This window comes from Ochotona princeps, chromosome 17 (assembly GCF_030435755.1).
Source record: "Ochotona princeps isolate mOchPri1 chromosome 17, mOchPri1.hap1, whole genome shotgun sequence".
Taxonomy (NCBI): domain Eukaryota; kingdom Metazoa; phylum Chordata; class Mammalia; order Lagomorpha; family Ochotonidae; genus Ochotona; species Ochotona princeps.
Window position 1 is genome coordinate 20,163,980 of NC_080848.1, and position 21,428 is coordinate 20,185,407.

The following is a 21,428-nucleotide window of genomic DNA, read 5'->3' on the forward strand; positions in this document are numbered from 1 at the left end:
GGAACCTCTGCCACCATGTGGGAGACCCTGGCTTCCAGCAGACCCAACCCTGGCTGTTGCAGTCACTTGGGGAGTGAAATAGCAGATGGGAGATTTCTCTTCCTGGTTCTGCCTTAAGCATACATCTTTAAAACGTGACAAATACGCTGCCAGAGGTAACCAGGCATTGTCTCAGCCGCTACTGTTTTTGCTCTTCCCCTCTGGCTGGAAGAATCCACCAACCTTCTGTCTGTCTTTTGCTCTTTGCCTATCTGGCCGTCCAATGGCTGGTGCACACTGTTTTGCGTTCCTTCCCCAGGACTCATGGTTTATGGTATGATTGAGAGCTGACACCTGCTGAACCCTCCCAGCGCTGTGAGCACCTCCTCTTACAGGTGAAGCTTAGCCGGGATGAGAGGCCACTCTGGGAAGCCAGGCTGGCCTCGAGTTGCAGTTCTTGGTCCTGGGGAAGCCACGAGTCAAGCCACGGCAATGGGAGTGGTGGGTGTGGAACCTGAAGCCAGTTTCCTGCCACCCGGTCATTCTAGTTTCTGCCATAAAGTTCATAGTTCAGCAGGAAATTCCCTGCGAGTGACAAGGACTCTTAAACTGGACTGGAGATAAGAGCCAGAGCCACCCTTTCCAACACCGCCCTTGCCTTGTCCTGGTGTTGAGCCAGGACATACCCTCTTCACAAGACCCCTAGGAGGTTCCAGGCATCCCCATCCCTGTCCCATCACCAGGAGCCCATCCCTCCAGCCTCACCCAGCCCCACCTTACCTGCCCCTGCTTCCAGGAGGGCTTGCTGTTGAGCTCCACAAGTGGTGCCTTTAACACACAAGGTACGCAGGTGCAGGAGGCAGCTGGGTCTGTGGATCCTGAAAGGCGAGGCTCGTTACCTGGTTAGAAACTCCAGGCGATGCTCCAGGGGAGCATGAGAAGTGGCACTGTTTACCGGGAAGCCCAGCAGAGGTGCCCAGCATGGGGGCCCGCTGGTTCTCCAGCCCCCTTCTCCAGGACCCACCATGCCAGAGAGGAAACTTCTTTGGGGAAGGAGCTGAGGAGGAGCGGTTCCCATCTGCTCAGGGCTCCAAGCTCTGCTATGGCCTCTGCTCACACATCCAGAATGGCAGGATCATTCTGCTGCTGCAATGTAGTGCCTCCTTTTGCTTTTTTTCTGAGTCAACTTTGTTGTATTATGATAAAAAAAATAATGGACTGGGCCCAGCACGATAGCGTAGTGGTTAAAGTCCTCACCTTGCATGCACCAGGATCCCATATGGCCGCCGGTTCTAATCCCGGCCACCCTGCTTCCCATCCAGCTCCCTGCTTGTGGCCTTGGAATGCAGTCGAGGATAGCTCAAAGCCTTGGGACCCTGACCCACGTGGGAGACCCAGAATTGCTCCTGGCTCCTGGCTTCAGATTGGCGTAGCACCAGCCATTACAGTCACTTGGGTAATGAATCATTGGACGGAAGATCTTCCTCTCTGTCTCTCCTCCTCTCTGTATATCCGCCTTTCTAATAAAAAAATTTTTTAAAAATCTTAAAAAAAAATAATGGCCTACCATGAGCTCTACACTCTTTTATTAGTTGTAATTGTTATCTGAAAAGTTGTTACAGAAAGAGAGAGAGAAAGACCGACAAATCTTCGGTCTGCTGGTTCACTTCCCCCAAATAACTGCCATGGTCAATGCTGAGCCAAGGCCAAATCAGAAGCTTAGACCTCCACCCCAATCTCTTAGGTCAGGGGACAGGGACCTAAACGCTTGGATCATCCTCCACTGTTTTCCCAGGTACATTAGCAGGGAGCTGGATAGGAAGTAGAATAGCAGGACTCAAACCAGTGTCTGTATGGGATGCTGGCATTGTACACAGTGGCTTTACCCACTGTGCCACAATATTAGCTCCCAAGTTCTACACTCTTAACAACATTGTAAGTGTGTTATCTCCCTTTCAATCTTGAAAAAATAATAGACACCGAGTACTCCTATCCTTCACTCTGTTCAGTGCTTTGGTCAAATAATCCCCATGCATTAATCATTAGCATATGAAGAGTTACCAATTACAGGTGAGTCAACAAGACCCACAGAGGTGAAGGTGATGCCCCTGGCCATGCAGGTGGGGAGCTGGGTTTTGCCTCCAGGCAGGCCAGCTGCAGAGCCCCTGCTCTCAGCTACCCATCCTTGAGTCTCCACACCTTCCTTCTCTGCCCCTGGGAACATTCAGCTTCCACAAAACTGCCCTCGCTGCTTCCCTGTGAGCCAGGGAACCTGGAGCTCATCTCAAACGTGCTGAGCAGATTCCTGTTATGGAGCAGAGCCAGGGCCTCTCCATCAGTTGGTCAATCTTCAAGTTCACACTGGCCCTTCCCTAGACAGTCTTGTCTTGCCCGTGTCTTCAATAATGTGGTTCCTAACACTAACTGCAGGACTAGACAACAGTTCTTGGCAGATCTGTGGCCCTTGCTGATTATAAAGCACTTCATAGTGGCTGATGCCATGGAGAGTGAGCTAATCCTCTGCCTATAGCACCAACATCCCACAGAGGTACTGGTTCCAGTCCTGGTTGTTCCACTTCGGATGCGGCTCCCTTGCTAATAGCCTGGGAAAGCAGTAATGCACAGCTCAAGTGCTTGGGTGCCCCCCACACCCGCATGGGAGACTTGAAGGAAATTCCTGACTCCCAGCTTTAAATCAGTTCAGCTCCATCTGGCTGTTGTGGCCCTTTGGGGCATGAACCAGCAGGTGGAAAATCTTTCTGTTTCTCCTTCTCCCTGTAAATCTACCTTCCTGCTAAAAACAAGTCTAGAAAAAAAAAAAAAAAAGATTGGTTTGAGGCCAGCGTTGCAGCATAGCGAGTAGCTAAGCCATCACCTGGAGTAGTCATAGCATCCCCTATCCTCAGGGAAAGTTCAATTTCAGCTGTTCCCCTTGTGATCCAGCTCCCTGCTAAGACACCTGGCAAAGCAACACAGGATGGCCCAAGTATCTGGGCCTTTGCCACTCCCATCAGAGACCAGGGTGGAATTCCTGGCTCCCGGCTTTGGCTTGACTCAAACCTAGCTGTTGCACACCTTTGAACCAGCAGAGAGAAAATCTCACTCATTATGCCTTTCAGACAAATCTTCATTTACAAAATGAAATGATTGATGAATCACTGGCGAGATGGAAATGCCAAGTTCTCTGATTTGATTGTCTCATACTCCCTAGCAGGCATTGAGCTGTGGCCATGCATTCCACATGTACAAATCCACATGAAGCAGGTACAAATATTGCATACTGGGTTTGAAAAAGGTTAAGGCTGATGGCGAAGGCAGCGGGCTTAGCTGAAGGTGATCCTGGCTTGGGTTCCTGGCCTGCAGCAGGAGGGCTGTGCTTCCCCCAGCTGGCAGTGAGCAGGGCCTGAGCCCTCAGCTGGAGAGTCTGGGCTTCAACTAAGCCCTCCTGCTGCTCCCTCCCCACCCTCTGGGAGTGTCCACATCATGTGGACCATACTGAAATGGACTTGCATCCCACATGGAATGGAGCTTATATATAAACTGCACGCAAGCTGCTATTGATTGGTTGGTTTAATTATTTGTTTAAATATGTATCCAATTTCATTGTTGCAATTTTTCTTTTCCCATTTTGCAATCAATACCTTCTTCCCAGGTTTCCATCACAGTCTCTAGGCGCTGGCCTGAGGGAGGGGTGGGTAGCACCTCCATGGTCTAAGCCGGTGTCTTCAGATGCTCAAATCCCTGAACTTGTCAAGTCCAGAGCCCAAATGGAATTGGGCTGTCATCTATCCACCCATGCTATCTGACCATCCATCTACCCACCCATCCACCCACCCACCCACCCATCCATCGACTCATCCATCCACCCACCATCCTCTCACCTATCCATCCACCCATCCATCCACCCACCCATCCAGCCAGCCATCCACCCATCCACCTACTTGTCTACGCTGTCTGTGGTAGAGAAAAAAAAAATAACTGGGCAGTGGCCGGAGCAGCAGAGCATGGTGTGAGACTGCCCTCTAGAGACCATCTAGGAAGGTACAAGCACAGAAGCAGCCTGCTGGGCTACTCACCCCCACACTTAAAAAGTTATTACTTTTATTGTTTGAAAGGTAATTGTGAAGATGTAAAGAAAAAAAGATATTCCATCAGCTGGTTCACTCCCCAAATGGCTGCAATGACCCAGGGCTGGGTCAGATTGAAGCCAGAGCTCCCTCTGGGTCTCCCTTGCAGATGCAGGGACCCAAGTCCTCGGGTTAACTTCTGCTGTTTTCCCAGGAGCATTAATAGCAATCTGGATTAAAAGTTGAACAGTTTGAACTGGAGCCAATACCAATAAGGTTTGACCATATCACAGGCAGTAGCTTAATCTGATTATGCCACAACACCGACCAGTGTATTTATTCTTTCAATGAGCACTTTCACTTCTTTATGTGAGAGACCAGGAGAACCAGTTCACTTCCTTAGACACAGTGGCCTCTGTCCAGAATGAATGCGGGGAGCCGGGAACTCAGTGAACATCTCGCATGTCGGTGGTGGAAACAACTCCTGGAGCCATCACCTGCTGGCTCCCAGGGTCTGTCTTAACAGGATGGTGGGCTCAGGAACCTGAGGTGGGCATCAAACTCAGGCACCCAAGTGTTTGGGTTCCTACCGCGCATGTGGGAAACCTGGATCAATCTCTCGGTTCCTGACTTCAGCCTGGCCAAGACCCAGCTTGTTGGGGCTTGTGGAGGACATGTTGAGGACATGTGGAAAGCGACTCGATGGATGAAGATATTTCTTCCCTTCACCTTCTTCTGCTCAAATATTTAAAATAGAGCAAAGAATTTAGTATTGAATCGTACTGGATGTCAATGTCCATGTTTTCTGATTCTTCATGCTTCCCTCACATCCCAACATGAAGCCAGAGTAGTGATTAGAAAGCTGTCAGAGCCTGGCATAGTGGCCTAACGGCTAAAGTCCTCACCTTGCATGTTCCAGTATCCCATATGGGCACCAGTTCTAATCCTGGCAGCCCTACTTCCCATCCAACTCCCTGTCTGTGGCCTGGGAAAGCAGTCAAGGACGGCCCAAAGCCTTGGAACCCTGCACCCACGTGGAAGACACAAAAGAAGCTCCTGGCTTCGGATTGACTTATCTCCAGCCATTGCAGCCACTTGGGGAGTGAACCAGCGGATGGAAGCCCTCTCTATCTCTCTCCCCCTCTATCTTAATTTTCCAAGTAAGATAAATACATCAGAAGATAAATGTGTAAATAAATGTATAGCAGGGCCAGCACTGTGATGTCGGGGACAGATTCACTGTTTGAAATGACAGTATTCCCTATGGGTGCTTGTTTGCATCCCGGCTGTTCCACTTCCTATTCAGCTCCCTGCTCATACACCTGGGAAAGCAGCTAAATGCCGAAGTGTTTGGGCCCCTGCCACCCACAGGAGGGCAGAAGGTTCCGGCTCCTGGCTTCAGCCTGGCCCAGCCCTGGCCATCGCAGACATTTGAAGAAGGTACCTCTGCTTTTCAAATAAATAAATACATAAACCTTTACAAAAATGAACAGAGTCCAATGTTAAGAGCTGTTCAGTGCAGAAGTCTGGAGGAAATAGAGCAGGGTTAGCGATTTAGGGAGAGTAGGAAAGCGAGGATCACAATTTTACTTCCATTTCATTAAAAAATGTATTTATTAGAAAGATCAAGTGAGCGAGAGATCTTTCATCCACTGATTCATTCCCCAGATGTCCCTAGCAGCTGGGGCTGGGGCTGGGCCAGGTCAAAGCCAGGAGCTGGGAACCAGGAGCCAGGAGCTCTATCCAGGTCTCCTCTGGGGGTGACAGGGATCTAAGCACTGGGGCCATTTCCCAACCTCTCTGGCTGCTTTCCCAGGAGCAGGAACTGAAAGCTGGGTGGGAAGCACAGCAGCAGACACTCTGTGCAGACGTGAGCGTCTCAACTGCTGGCCTGACCGTCTGCATCCCAACACCCACCCCTGAGATCCCAACTTTAAGTGAGACGGGCAGGTTCCCTCCAAAGGCCAAGTTTGAGTAAGACATGAAAGAAATAGGGATTGAACCACTCAGCTAGAAAAGGGGACAAGCGAGGATGTGCCTGATATGGTCAGTCTGGAACCAAAACAAGCAGAGCATGAGAGGCAAGTTCAAGGAGAGGTCAGAGAGCAACAAGTGGGCTGTGGGGCTCTGACTCTGCCCCTGGGAAGCCACGGCAGGCTGCTGGCAGGCAGAGGGCATGCCCTGATGACTTCTAAGGATCTCTGTCTCCTGAGATGATGAGGAAAAGAGACATACTAGGAGGTCTCTGCGATAATCCGGGTGAGACACGGCAGGGGCTCAAGCTTCGAAGGCATCGCTGGTGGAGGGAACTGTGGCCAGGGCCCAGGGGCACTCTGCAGGCGCGAGCAGCACCCTTCCCTGAGACAGAGCACAGAGTGTAAGAAAAGCCAACCCTATTGAGGCCTGAGTTGTGGAGCAGCATGTTAAGCTGGCACCCCCATACGGCAGGGACGTTTCAGACACTGGCCTCTCTGCTTCTGATCCAGCCTTCCTGCTGGATCAGGTATACCCGGGTATACCCCTGCCATCCAGGTGGGAGGCCACAACGGAGTTTCTGACATCTAGCTTTGACCTGACCCAGCCTAGGTTGTTGTGGCCATCTGGGGAGTGAATCAGCAGGTGGAGAATCAATCTCTCGCTCTTGTTCTGCATTTCATATAAATAAATCTTCGGGGGCAAAAAAAAAAAAAAAAAAAAGGCCAGCTTTGTTCAAAAACCCTGGGGTCCTCTTGAGTCTCTCCTCTTGAGCCCCCTCTGCTGGACGAATGTGAAATTGTTTCCCTGCCTTAAACGCAAAGTGTGAGGTGTAAGGGTACAGGGGTGAACTTTCAAAACAGATTAGAGAGACGTCCATCACGTCCCTCCATCCCAACTCCACCATTATTCACGGCCTCTACTCTGAGGCTGAGGGCGTTAACCCGAGAGGAACAGAGGTGGTGAGCGGACTCCCAAAGCTGGCCCGGGAACTAGGGAAGAAAGACACGATTCCTAGGTTGGGCTTTCTTAGCAACTATCCCGCAGGTGAGAAACTCATTATGCTAGAAGAGAAAAATACAACGCTGGCACATAGAGATCTGAGTGGTTTTGTTTTTTCTCTCTCTTTCTTAATATGTTTTGAGAGCAGGCACAAGGAAACACTCCATTAACTGGTTCACTTCCAAAACGCTGCCAAGGCTAGGCTAGTGCCAAAGCCAGGAGTCAAGAGCACAGTCCATGTCTACAGTGAGACGGGGAGGCACACAGGCGCTTGAGCTGTCCCCTGCTCCTCCCACTCTGTGCACTGGCAGGAAGCTGGGATCGGGAGGTCCTGCAGGACTAAAGCCCTGGGATTTCAGCATGAGATGTGAGTGCTAAGCTGGTAGCTTAACTGCTAGCTCAAATGCCTGTTTCCCAAATTGTATTAAGTCAGTGTTACAGGAAGACTCAACTGCAAGTTCACATACAGAGGACAACAACCTGCATAGCTGCCTACAGGTGCCTGCAGCCATTGCCTTCTTTTTTTCTGTGAAATATTTTTTTAAAGATTTTTTTTTATTGGAAAATCAGAAATACAGAGAGGAGAAGACACAGAGAGGAAGTTTTCCACTTACTGATTATTCCCCAAGTGGTCACAACAGCCAGAGCGGAGCCAATTAAAGGTAGGAACCTCTTCCAGGTCTCCCACGTGGGTGCAGGGTCCCAAGGCTTTGGGCCGTCCTCGACTGCTTTCCCAGGCCACAGGCAGGGAGCTGGATGGGAAATGGAGCTGCTGGGATTAGAACCGGTGCCCATATGGGATCCCGGTGCGTTCAAGGCAAGGCCTTTAGTTGCTAGGCCACGCTGCCGGGCCCCATTTCACATCTTTTGAACATCACTAGTGAGAGAAATGAAGACAACAGCTTAAATCCTTAGACTGAAGGGCTAAGTCTGGATAAAATGGAATGAAATGAACAGAATAGCTCAAAAACATCTCAGCCTTGCATCTGAACAAATGAACCCAGTGCCCATGAGCCGGAGCTGGTCCTTGCCCAGGCCCTTTGCTGCAGAGAAGGAAGCCCCTACAGGCACAGCGTGAAGGCAGTTAGACAGTTTTGTTTCTGATTTAGCCCATTAAAGATGTGGAGCCCCCACAGGTGTAAGACTGAACTGAAACTACAAGACCAGACATCACTAGCAGACGGCGTTCTTGGGGCCAGTACCTCGCTATGCTGCCTGGACGTAATAGCTGGACTTGACTTTGGCCGATCTGTGTTTGGGGAGGTCCTTGGGCCATGCTTGGTGGGGTCACCTCAAGCTGTGTCAGATGTGTGTACACGTGTTTATGTGTGCACATGTATGTGTATGTGCACAACGTGAACTAGTCTTTGGCCTGCTCCAACTGTGTACCCTTGCTTCAGATGCTGCTCCCCAACTCTTGATATGGGCTCCGGTAATAACATTTGAAAGTGTGTTTTGGGGGGGCATAAATACATGGATTTTAATGTTTTTGATTTCTTCTTTAACGTCGTGATCAGAAAATGTGATCTAACCGATGCTGACTCTGATAGTTGCTGAAGTTGGCTTCATAGATTAGTAAGTGTTCAACGTCTGTAACTGTTCTGTGTGGGACTGAGAGTGTGTATGCTCTGATTGCTGGACACAGGGCTCGAAGTCCAACCGGTAAAGATGGAAAATCATATTGTTCAAATCTTCTGTGTTTCCTTCTCTCATCTCTGCCTTTCAAATAAATAATAAGATAAATATTTATTTAAAATCTTCTGGGGGCCCGGTGCGATAGTGTAGTGGCTAAAGTCCTCACCTTGAATGCGCCAGGATCCTATACGGGCACTGGTTCTAATCCGGACAGTCTCACTTCCCATCCAGCTCCCTGCCTGTGGCCTGGGAATGCAGTCGAGGATGGCCCAAAGCATTGGGACCCTGCACCTATGTGGGAGACCTGGAGGGGGCTCCTGGTTCCTGGATTCAGATCGACGCAGCTCCAGCCATTGCAGCCACTTGGGGAGTGAACCATCAGACGGAAGATTTTCCTCTCTGTCCCTCCTCCTCTCTGTATATCTCCCTTTCCAATAAAAATAAATAAATCTTAAAAAAAAAATCCTCTGGAGCTGGCATTGTGGCAGAATGGGTTAAGCCACCACTGCAATGCTGCCATTCCTGGTTGCTCCATTTCTGATTTACCTCTTTGCTAAGGCATCAGGGAAAACCATGGAAGATGGCCCGGGTTCTTGGGCCTCTCCACCCACGTGGAAGATCCAAAAGAGACTCCTTACTTCTAGCTTCAGCCTGGCCCAGCTACAACCATGGCTAAGCATTTGGGTAATGACTCAGCAGGTGGAAGAGCTCAATCTCTATGTCTCTCCCCTCTCTTTCTCTAACTCTGCCTTTCAAATAAATTAAACAAATCTTTTCCAAAAAATATCTGTTATGGGCCCTCAAGCAATGGGGTTTTTTTTGGAAGAGACTTTGACTGGATAAAGGATTCTTGGCTGACGGCAACACTCTCAGCACTTGGACTGTATCATCTTACTGCCTCCTGGCCTCCATAATCTCCATGGGAAATCAGCTGTTCATCTTATTGGGAAGCCTCCAGATCCAGTCGCTTAGCTTCATGAATGTCCGTGTTTGACTTTTCATAGTTTGGCTGTGGTTTGTGATATTGTTTGATCTCATCCAGTCTCAGGAAATTAACTTGGTGACACACAAATACTTATATATATATATCTGTGTGTATGCATTTTATATATGTATATATATGTTCTGTACATAATTTTTATGTTATAAAATATATAATTTTAAATATTATCAGATTATGTGTATCTATACTATGTTTTATATATAATTATATATATTAAAGACTTATTTACTTTTATTGCAAAGGCAGATTGACAAGGAGAAGGACAGAGAGAAAAATCCATCTGCTGTTCAGTTCTCAAGAGGCTGCAATAGTCAGAGCTGAGCCAATCTGAAGCCAGGAACCAGGAGCTTCCTCCAGGTCTCCCACGTGGGTCAGGATCCCAAGGATTTGGGCCATCCTTTGCTGCTTCAGAGTAAAAGCCTAACTCTATACACAGTCTCCTCCTCCACTCCCACTGCCCTGCCACAATCTCTCTGATTCTACTTCCAAGGGCCCTCCCTCTTGCTCCTTCCTGTCAATTTAAACCAAACCATGTACTAACCACGTGCCCAGCAGTCCTTTCTGCCTGGAGCACATGCCCTCAGGTATCCTCAAAACTGCCCCCTTATCCTTGTCCTTCAAGGTTTTTTTTTTTTTAGATTTATTTATTTTTATTGGAAAGGCAGATACACAGACAGGAGGAGAGACAAAGAGGAAGATCTTCTACCTCTTGATTCACTCCCCCAAGTGACCACAACAGCTGGAGCTGAGCGCCAATCCGAAACCAGGAACCTGAAGTCTCTTCCAGGTCTCCCACGCGCGTGCAGGATCCCAAAGCTTTGGGCCGTCCTCAACTGCTTTCCCAGGCCACAAACAGGGAGCTGGACAGGAAGTGGAGCTGCTGGGATTAGAACCGGCGGCCATATGGGATCCTGGTGCGTTCAAGGTGAGGACTTAAGCTGCCAGGCCACTACACTGGGCCCAATCTGCAATTTCAAAACTCCACATTTCCAACACAGCAGGCTAGCAGGATATTTTCAGGCTTTACATAATCTTAACATGTTCTCCCAGGAGTCCACAGTTCTGACAGTCCAGAATAATCTAATTTTAATCATTTTTTAAAATGATGTACAGAGAGAAGAGACACAGAGGAAGATCCTCCGTCCACTGATTCACTCCCCAAGTGGCTGCAATAGCCAAAGCTGAGCCGATCCAAAGCCAGGAACCAAAAGCTTCCTTCGGGTCTCCCACCCGGGTCAGGGTCCCAAGGCTTTAGGCTGTCCTCGACTGCCTTCCCAGGCTACAAGCAGGGAGCTGGATGGAAAGTGGGGTCACCAGGATATAAACCAGTGCCCATATGGGATCCTGGTGCATGCTAGGTAAGGACTTTAGCCACTAGGCTACCATGCTAGACCCTTAATAATTGTTTCTGTAATACATTTAATACATACTCATAAAATGAGTCAAACTTACATCACTTAAAATTAACTATTAATACTGTTTTATATTATTTTTTATTGGAAAGTCAGCTATATAGAGAGGAGAAAAGACAAAGAGAAAGATCTTCTATCTTGATTCAGTCCCCAATCAGCCACAATCGCCGGAGCTGAGCCAATCCAAAGCCAGGAGCCTGAAGCTTCTTCTGAGTTTCCCACATGGGTGCAGGGTCCCAAAGCTTTGAGCCGTCCTCGAATGCTTTCCCAGGCCACAAGCAGGAAGCTGAATGGGAAGCGGGGCTGCCGGGACTTGAACTGGTGCCCATATGGGATCCCAGCATGTGCAAGGTAAGGACCTTAGCCACTAGGCTACTGTGCCGGGCCCAATTATTAATATTTTTTTCTTCTTTTTCCACATGTATTTTTCACAATGCCTTATGTAAGTTTTTGCAGTTTTCATGTCTTACAGCATAAACACTATCGTAACACAAAAGTCCTCGAATGTGGGCCTGGTGATGCTAGGTAGTCAATAAAGCAGGCATCTATGACGTCAGCCCCCTATGTGGGCTGGTTTGTGTTCCAGTCGCTCCACTTTCAATCCATTTCCTTGCTAATATCCTGGGGAAAGCAGTGGAGGATGGCCCACGTGTTTGAGCCTCTGCCACCCACGTGGGAGATCTGGATGAAGCTCCTGGCTTTAACCTGGCCCTCGGGGCCAGCTGAGGAATGAACCAGCGGACAGAAGACTTGTCTGCCCAAATAAATAAGACCTTTTTTAAACGTTTTTAAACACATGACTTTATATGCTGTTTCTGTTTATTTCATCAAGACACAGTTAATTTCTTTAACCGTTTGCCAGCGGTGGGACGGTCATTTGTTTCCAGTGTCAATACACTCTGCTATGCACCTGCTTTCCACAACAGCATCTGGTTCTCTACTGAGAGTAAATTCCTAGAAGGGAAATTACGGGGTCAAAGTGGACCGGAGACCGTACAGGCTCCCAATTACTCAAGACTTGCTGGGTCAAAGTGGATGGCCCATTCCAAGTCTTTGAATAAAAAAATAAACATTGCCAAACTGCTTTCAAGGAAGGGTTTCTAATTCATACTTCCCCAGCTGGCGTGGCAGTAATCTCCGCCAGGTAGAACCCTGCTCTCGCGCCAAGTGCGAAGGGGGCTTCAACTTCCACTCTCCGTCATCAAAGGTGGAGTATGTTCTTCACCGTAATTCTTACTTCCTCCTCGGTGAATGGCCTGACCCTGTCCTTGGCTGTCGTTTCTCTTTCGGGCTATTCCTTCATCCTGAGGATGCTCGTTTTACAACAGAAAACGTCTACTTTCTTCAGAAGACGCGGAGTTTGCCGTGGGTGCCTGCTGGACACCCACACGACAGCCCTTGTCACTTGGGGAATCTTGATTCTACATGGCGGACACAGGCTCCTCAACCAATCACCAGGATGGGAACTACCGCAAAGGCGTCACCCTCTCCGCCTGGGGAGCCACGTCTCGCGGGATCTCCGCTGTCCTCGGGGACTCCGACCTGACTACAAATCCCGACGTGCAGCGCGCTCCGAGGTGGGTCTACGTGCCCTAATGGAGAGGCCGGGGACTCGGGTCACGTGTCTGTGCGTCAGGCGTCCCGTCCATCTTTCCCACGCCTTTTTTTCCTTCAGCTTGTACCTTGGTCGCCATTTTGTGCGGGAGACGATGGAACCCTTGAGTCCCGCCGACTCTATGGTTCCCCGCATTTCAGGGATCGACCAATCGTAGCCCAGCGCTCGACGGGAAACTCCGCCTTTACCCGCATGGAGGCGGGAATTGCCACGAAGCTCCTGTGGAGAGAGAGGAAGGAGCTGCGGAAAGCCAGTAAGAAAGGAGAAATGGGTGACGCCGGCCAATGGGGACGCGCCAGGATGCCGGCCAATGGGAGCGGACAGGCCCCGGGACACGTGGGTGGGGCTGCCGATCGCGGAGCCAAGGGCTAAAGCTGGGAGGTGAGTCAGTCACCTTGAGCCGGGCGAGCGCGGCGGGCCGAGCAGGGCTGCAGGGCCGTGGGCGAGCAGGTGACCGGGGGCCGGGAGCGGCCATCGGCAGGCCTGGGGGCTGGACGGACGCGGGGGGCATTTGCTCCAGGGCTGGGAGGAGCAAGGGAGGCTGTAGCCTGAGCCACGCGTGTTAAATGATCAACGGTAATGAGACTAACTGCCCCGGTCCGGGGCGGGTAGAGGACAAGCCGTGGAAGATGGACAAGAAAGCGCAGCATCCGCCCAAGGCCCGCCTCTGGTCCTCCCGGGGGGATCGGCCCCTTTCACCACCTTTCTCTCCCGGGACTCGGGCCTCCTGCCTCGCTTTGCTTCCCGTCTCGGCGGCTTGTTCTTGCGCAGGCCAGCTGCGCAGACGGAGGCGGTGGTGTCCACCCGGGATCCCGCGCTGCCCCTCTGACCTCTAATGCTGTCTGCTCTGGGGCACGGTGCAAGAAAGAGGATGGTGGAGGGAGGAAGAGCGGGGAGGAGGGGACGACCGAAGGTCGCCCCTGGAAACCGACAGCCAGGCTCTGGGTGCAGCTGTCATTTTTGTTTGTTTGTTGCCCTTGCAGACTGAAAAGATGCAGGCCAGCAGGTCCCTACTCATTTCTCCGGCTGTGGTAAGCGGCCGTGCGGGGTGGTGGGCGTCATGACTGCTTGGATGAATGGATGCAGGGCGGCCAAACGGACGTGGGGATGGATGTCCTTGGCTTTGGGGGTGGGTCAGGGAGGGCTGTAGGTGTGATGCCGGGAACCCCCTGCTTCTTTGGACTGGAAACCAATCCACCTTGAGTCTGCAGTGCCCTCAGGAAGTCTATCTGACCTTTAACCCCCAGCCTGAGAACCCACTGAGCAGAGCTCTTGCCTGTACCTTGGAATCATCTGGAAGGCTTTTTAATGTAAAAAGCCTGATGCCCAGTCGCAGTACACCTCAGGAATGAGGGTGGACCATGGGCACATATCTGATGTTCTTCGTTCTTTTTTTTTTTTAACTACAAGGTAATTCTAGTATCAAACTAGCATGTTCCACAGCAAGTTCCCCATTCCATTCAGGGTCCATGTCTTTCAGCAGGGTCCCCACCACCACCACCATGCCTTTGGGATTGGGTAAAAACCTTTCCTGTACCTGGTTTGGTGTTAGTGGGAATTGTTGTTCCAGAGATTGGGCTCCTTAAATAGATTTTGAAAGATTAATTATTTTTAATTGAAAAGTCATATTTACAGAGAGCAAGATCTTCTGTCCACTCATTCACTCCCCAGGCAGCCACAACGACCAGAGTTGAGTTGATCAGAAGCCAGAAACTTCTGGGCCTCCCATGCTGGTGCAGGGTCCCGAGCCTTTGGGCCGTCCCCAGCTGCTTCCCTAGGCCATAAACAGGGAGCTCAATGGGCAGTGTAGCAGCCGGGATTAGAACCAGCCCCCAAATGGGATCCCTGCACGTTCAGGTGGAGAATTAGCTAATGAGCCCAGCATGTGCAAAGCGAAGATTTAGCATTAGGCTATCATGCCGGGCCCTCTTGTGGACATTTTTGACAAAAACTCTGAAATTTTCTTTTCTTGCCTTATTTGGAGGAATGTGTTTTTCGAATTTTACAGGTCCGCTGTTGTACCAGGGGCCTACTCAGGCCTGCATCTGCCTCCTTTCTGAGTAGGCCAGAGGAGTTACCTAAGCAGGTAAGAAAATAGGGCCCCTTGTCTCAATCTGCCCAGGTTTAGGAATGTGGGAGAGGCATTAGGGAACCTGTAGGGTTCTTGTAGCTTGAATGGAGGTGAACATTGTAGGTGCAAAAGTGAGGTTTGCCTGGCTCCCAACATTCCCCTAGCCCTGTCGGAGAACAGGCCCTGAAGCTAATTCCAGGCCATCTGTGCTGTCATCACCTTCTCTCCTTGACAGCTTGCCGGTGGGCTTGGAGCTCAGGTGGGTGGGGTGGGAACCAGGAGTGGGCCACGTGTCCCGGAAGCTCACCACCTCCTTCCTTCCTTGACTTCCCTCCTAAGCCCTCCTACAGCAGCTCCCCACTGCAGGTCGCCAGGCGGGAGTTCCAGACCAGTGTTGTGGCTCGGGACATTGACACAGCAGCCAAGTTCATTGGTGCTGGGGCTGCCACGGTTGGTGTGGCTGGCTCAGGAGCCGGCATTGGCACAGTGTTTGGCAGCTTGATCATTGGCTATGCCAGGTAAGTCTGGAGAGGCCCACCCTGTTTAGGTGAAGCCTTGGCGGAAGGGAGACTCCCGGTTGGTTTCAAGCACCTCCTGGTTTCTCTGAATCCAAATTTAAACGAGTTTGACTAATCAGGTTCACTTGACCTTGGCCAACTGTGATTGTGCCCATCTGTCCCAGGCTCTAGCCCTGTCCCATTCAGGGCACAACCCGGTCACCCCAGTCCCCGGGGCCCTCAGCCCTTCCTTGCCCTAGGGCTGGCATGGATCTCTATCTCTGGCAGGAACCCGTCTCTCAAGCAGCAGCTCTTCTCCTATGCCATTCTGGGCTTTGCGCTCTCCGAGGCCATGGGGCTCTTCTGTTTGATGGTCGCCTTCCTCATCCTCTTCGCCATGTGAGCCTCCGTCCTGGCTGCTTGGGCCCCATGCCGTTCCTGGTGCTGGAGTGCTGAGCTGCACCATTAAATGACATTTCTCTAAACCCACGTGCCTGTGCCTCTGTCCTTTGACCTTGGAGGGCCCTGGTGGGAGGAGGCTGGGGGGCCGGTCAGTTAGTTCTTGGGGCTGAACTGTAGCCATGGCCGTGATGGCAGGAACCAGAAGGGCCCTGGGGCTCTCCCCGGAGGCAGATGGACTTGTCTGGGGGGATGCTCCCTGCTGTTCCCCTCTAGATGACTACGTTAATATGTAGCACTTCTGAAGGGCTTAGTGGGTAGTAAGCACTGTACCCAGTGTTCCACATTTATTATCTCAACCACCCCATGACTTGTAAGGACAGCTGCCCACTGCTTGGCAAATGAGAGCCCCAGGGCTTCCACAGGTGGGGTGACTCCAAGGTCACCGAGCTAGAAAGTGGCAGAACGGAGATCGCCCTCTGGCCAACCCAAGCCTGTGGCTAACTTAAGGGGCCATCTTGTTCCATTTTTATCACACAACAATTAAGATGGACATTTAGTCCCTGAGAAGTTGTACAACATGTTAGAAGTGGAGAAGGGCTTCCGTTTGCCTGTATTTAGCCCCCACTTGTTTCATTTTCATTATTAATTAACCAAGTTTCTGAGTAGTCTCAAATAAAGCGGATAAAGTATGCAGTCCCTGTTCCTGGAAGATTCATTGCTGAGGATATAAAAAGGTGCTTCATGCAGCGTCTTCCTTATGATCTCAAAGTCTGTACCCAGGGTCTCTCCCAGCAGGATAACAGGGACTGACAGCCCCGGTGAGATACAGCCAGAGGGGTAGGTCAACAGCCACTGCTTTTCTAAGCCCTAGCAAGAATAAGCCAGCCATGGACAGACATTGTACAGAGGTAGGAGGGAGGGGGAGGTGCACATGGGCCGTCTCAAGATAGATGGCTTCCAACGGAACAATAACACTTCGATTAAGTGGGACCCATTGGGGGAAGCTTTATGCGTCTGAATCAGTGGCACCAAGGCATTCCCAATTACTGTTGCAAGAACTTCCAACTTAAAGGAAACTAACGAGGTGGGTTCAGACAAGTACTACATAGAGTTTATACAGCGCAGGTACTGAGGTGCCTTCCTTGGGAGGAAGGGAAATGTGAAAAGTCATTGCCCTTGAACTTGGGCATGGACAGAGAAGAAAGCACCATAAACAATACCTGATGTCATCAGAGAGGTACTGAAGCTCTGTGCTAAGTTCCAAGAGGAAAAGGCAAGGCGGCTGGAGCATTGTAACAACACGGGCTGACATTTGAGCTCATGTGTGTCGGGCATGGTGCTGAGCAGGTGGCTCATTCAGCAACCCTAGGAACCAGAGAGGCATCCTGCATGCTTGTGAAACCCTGAATGTAAGGCTTTGGAGCCAGGGTTGTGCTATAACAAGTTAAGCTGCCACGTGCAGTGCCAACACCTTGTGAGCACCAGTTCAAGTCCTAACTGCTCCGCTTCCAATCCGGCTCCCTGTTAATGTGCCTGGGAAAGCACCAGAAGATGGCCCAAGTCCTTGTGCTCCTATACCCACTTGGAAAAAGCTCCTGGCTTCATACTGGCCCAGCGCTGACTGTTGCAGTCATTTTGGGGGGGATGAGCCAGTGAATGAAGATCTCAGGTCTCTAGCTTTACCTTTTACATAAATAAAACCTAAAAAAAAAAAAAAACAACCTCCAAGGTCCATATGCTTATCACTATGCTAACCTATCTTAGGTTCTAACAAGATCAATGATTTATCCAAGGTCGTACAACAAGCCAAGATTCCAACCCAAGTCCATCTGACTTTCAACAATCACAGCCTTTCTAACCATAGAATTTTCTCAGCCTTGGCATACTGAAGCCAGATAATCCACAGCTGTGCAGAAGACCTGCTGTGCAATGTGTGTGTAATGAGATCCCTAGCTTGTGCCCACCAGTTGCCAGTAACAGTGCCCTCCTCCTCCCAAACCCCAAAGTGGGGACAACCAACAGCTAAAATCAGATCAGATGGTGCCCACTGTTCGGACTGGGAGTGAAATCACAATTAGAAAGTGAACTGCCATAGCCACTGTCAGCTTCCTACCCTAAATAACCCTCAGGGTTGCATACAGCAAACCAATGATAGAATCTGAAATACAGCCCAGGAATCCCAAGGAGAAGGAACAGCACCAAGGTTGAACTGGCAGCCAAGCTAATTGCCAAAGGAGCAGTGGTAACGCTGTTACACAAACAAGGCTAAAACCCCCTCGGGATGTCACACTGGCAGCCCAGCTGGTCACTACCCCTCAGAGGTAATCAAGGAATATTCCCTAGGGACGATGGTTACATCATTCCAATGAGGTTCTAGGAACTTGTTTCCCACTCCACCCCCCCAGGGGACAGTGTTTTATTTCAGAAGCAGAGACAAATCCTCTCTTACCCCCAGATGTCTAAAACAGCCAGGGGCTAGGCCAAGTCAAAGCCAGGAGTCCAGAACTCAATCCGTTTCTACCATGACAGTGGTAGGAACCCAAGCACTCCTTGCTGCAGCCTAAGGTGTTCGTTGTCAGGTAGCTGGAATCAAGCCCAGAACTCTGATGCGGAAAGCAAGCGTCTTGGCTACTTATGTCAAACAGCCTTGGAATCAAATTGCTGGACATGAGCTGAAGCGTTGCTGCTGTAGGTACGATGGTGAGCCCAAGGACCCCACAGGGTTGAGGAAGATCGCTAGCTAGTGAGAATACTTATTCCTTGGCACCAAGACTTTTTTTTTTAATATTTATTTTTATTGCAAAGTCAGATATACAGAGAGGGGGTGAGACAAACAGGAACATCATCCGTCCAGTGATTCACTCCCCAAGTGAGCGCAACGACCAGTGCTGTGCTGATCCAAAGCCAGGAGCCAGGAACCTCTTCCAGGTCTCCCACGCCAGTGCAGGGTCCCAAAGCTTTGGGCCACCACGCTGGACCCACCAAGACTTTTTTTTAAATATTTATTTAGTTTTGGGGCCCGGCGGCGTGGCCTAGCAGCTAAAGTCCTCGCCTTGAACGCACCGGGACCCCATATGGTCGCCGGTTCTAATCCTGGCAGCCCCACTTCCCATCCAGCTCCCTGCTTGTGGCCTGGGAAAGCAGTCGAGGATGGCCCAAAGCTTTGGGACCCTGCACTGGCGTGGGAGACCTGGAAGAGGTTACTGGCTCCTGGCTTTGGATCAGCACAGCACTGGTCGTTGCGCTCACTTGGGGAGTGAATCACTGGACGGATGATGTTCCCGTCTCTCCTCTTTATATATCTGACTTTGTAATAAAAATAAATAAATCTTTTAAAAAAATAAAGATTTATTTAGTTTTATTGGAAAAGCAGATTTTACAGAAAAGGAGATACAGAAAGATCTTCCATCTGCTGCTTCACTCCCCAAATGGCCACAACAGTCAGAGCTAAACTGATCCAAAGCCAGGAGCCAGGAGCTTCCAGATCTCCCGCATGGGTACAGAGTCCAAGGCTGTGAAAGTGGAGCAACTGGGACATGAACCAACATTCATACGGATCCCAGTGCTTACAAGGTGGGGATTTAGCCACTGAGCCATGGCGCCGGGCCCCTTTGTAACCTGGATACTGTTTTCCCTGAGCCTTCCTTTCCTCATCTCTAAATGAGGATAAAGAGCAATGTGTCTGATGGGCTTTTTGCACAGCAGTTTATAAACACTGGGATAAGAGCATCCCGTGTCAGAGTGCCTGCGCTGGAATTCCTGGCTGTTCATGTGACCCAGTTTCTTGCTAGTGTGAACCCTGGGAAGCAGCAGATGATGGTTAGAGTACTCAAATCCCTGCCATCCTTGTAGAAAGCCAAACTGACTTCTAAGCTCCGGCTTCAGCTTGCTGCAGCCGTGGGCATTGTGGCTATTTGGGAGGGAACCAATAGATGGTAGATCTCTGCTTTCCAAATGAGATGAAAATAAATTTATTTTTAAAAAGAAGAACCTAGGTTATTTAAAAAATTTAAAGATCACTAATAGTTTTGGAGCTGGCAATGTAGGACAACAAAATAAGCTGTCACTTGCAACATGGGCATCCCACATGGGAGCTGGTTAAAGTCCTGGCTGCTATACTTCTGATCCAGCTCCTTGCTAATGGCCTGGGAAAGGAGAGAAGACAGCCCATGTGCTTGGGCCTCTACATTCACATGGGAGACATGGATTAGGCGCCTGGCTTCTGCTCCAGCCCAGCCCAGCCCAGCCCATCTCCAGCCATTTTGGCCATCTGGAAATGAACCGGAGTATGGCAAATCTTTGTCTTTCCTTCTTTCTAACTCTACCTTTGAAGTAAGTAAGTAAATAAATACATTTTTAAAAGTGGTTGTGACAAAACAATCCAAGATAATAGATGCAAATGACATATTAAGAAGCATGTAAAATGTTAAGATGTGTTGATGACAAATCTATGAGGTAATACATTATTAAAACTGTCAAATATAGTCTATTAGACATGTAATCAGAAGTTACAAAATAGCTATCTTGGCTACTGGATTTTCCTTTTAGTTCAGGATTTATGACCTGCCAGAGTATAACCCTGGGCTTGAGCCAAAACAAAAGGCTTGGCCTTGGAGGGGAAGGACTGCCCCAAAGGGCAGCTTGACATAGGAGCTTGGCAAAGAGGGAACTTTTTAGAGCAGCTGAGACCCAGCAGTGACCTGGACTCCAGGACACTTGCCAGCCCCTGTCCTTGGGAGAGGACACTGGCTAGGTGTTATGTGCAAGCTTTGCTGCATGGAGACATGATAGAATGTGGGGCAGGCCAGGGCCAGGGAGGAGAGAGGACTGGATCCTCGAGGGAGACCACTGAGTTGTGTGAGCAATCCCTGGAGGCCACAGGTATGACTCCAGAAAGTACACTTTTGCCCTCTGGCCACAGTGCCAGAGGAAAGCAGCCAGGTATTGCCTTGAAGTTGGTGAGCCTTAGAAGCAGCAGTGCCAGAGTTCTCTCCTGGCCCCAGTTGGGTCCTTCCTGTTCCCCTATGCAGCTGCCTGCCACAGTTCTGTGGTCAGCAGGTGAGCCAGTCCTTTAAACAGCCATCATGCCCTGTAAGTATTTAGGCCGTAACTTGCATGTTTCTTGGGAAAGCTCAGCTCAACTATTTTGCAAGAAAATGGGCGGCTAGATCTTCCCCCTTCCCGCATCAGGATCCCATATGGGCGCTGGTTCTTATCCCTGCTGCTCTAAATCCCACTCAGCTCCCTGCTTGTGGCCTGGGAAAGCAACAGAGGACGGCCCAAAGCCTTGGGCCCCTGCACCCATATGGGAGACCCAGAAGAATCTCCTGGCTTCCCATCAGCTCAGCTCTGACCATTGTGGCCACTTGGGGAGTGAACCAGCAGATGGATGCTGTTTCTCTCTGTATCTCCTTCTCTCTGTAAACCTACCTTTCAAAAAAAAAAAAAAGTAATGAATCTTTAAAAATTATGATGGGGGCCCGGCGGCGTGGCCTAGCGGCTAAAGTCCAAGCCTCGAAAGCCCCGGGATCCCATATGGGCGCCGATTCTAGCAGTTGAGGACGGCCCAAAGCTTTGGGACACTGTACCCGCGTGGGAGACCTGGAAGAGGTTCCAGGTTCCCGGCTTTGGATCGGCGCACATCGGCCCGTTGTGGCTCACTTGGGGAGTGAATCATCGGACGGAAGATCTTCCTCTCTGTCTCTCCTCCTCTGTGTGTATCTGGCTGTAATAAAATGAATAAATCTTTAAAAAATAAATAAATAAAATAA

General features: G+C 50.1%; 1 protein-coding gene across 2 annotated transcripts; it reads left to right on the forward strand.

Annotated features, from left to right (window-relative positions):
* The first annotated feature begins 12,979 nt into the window (after positions 1 to 12,979).
* ATP5MC1 (ATP synthase membrane subunit c locus 1) lies at positions 12,980 to 15,744 on the forward strand. 2 transcript variants are annotated; one of them, XM_004591089.3, is made up of 5 exons: positions 12,980 to 13,068; positions 13,671 to 13,718; positions 14,696 to 14,773; positions 15,098 to 15,276; positions 15,544 to 15,744. In XM_004591089.3, exons 2-5 carry the CDS (start codon positions 13,680 to 13,682, stop codon positions 15,656 to 15,658), a joined length of 411 nt encoding a protein of 136 aa, XP_004591146.2. In that variant the 5' UTR covers positions 12,980 to 13,068; positions 13,671 to 13,679; the 3' UTR covers positions 15,659 to 15,744. The 2 variants fall into 2 exon arrangements, with proteins under 2 accessions (XP_004591146.2, XP_012784131.2); XM_012928677.2 differs by having other exon boundaries at positions 13,030 to 13,137.
* The last annotated feature ends 5,684 nt before the right edge of the window (positions 15,745 to 21,428 follow it).

Bases quoted from the DNA above. Each gene is read 5' to 3' on its own strand.
- ATP5MC1 (XM_004591089.3), top strand. From the start codon at position 13,680: ATGCAGGCCAGCAGGTCCCTACTCATTTCTCCGGCTGTG. The intron at 14,774-15,097 runs GTAAGAAAATAG...TTCCCTCCTAAG, and splicing joins CAGAGGAGTTACCTAAGCAG to CCCTCCTACAGCAGCTCCCC. The intron at 15,277-15,543 runs GTAAGTCTGGAG...TATCTCTGGCAG, and splicing joins TTGATCATTGGCTATGCCAG to GAACCCGTCTCTCAAGCAGC.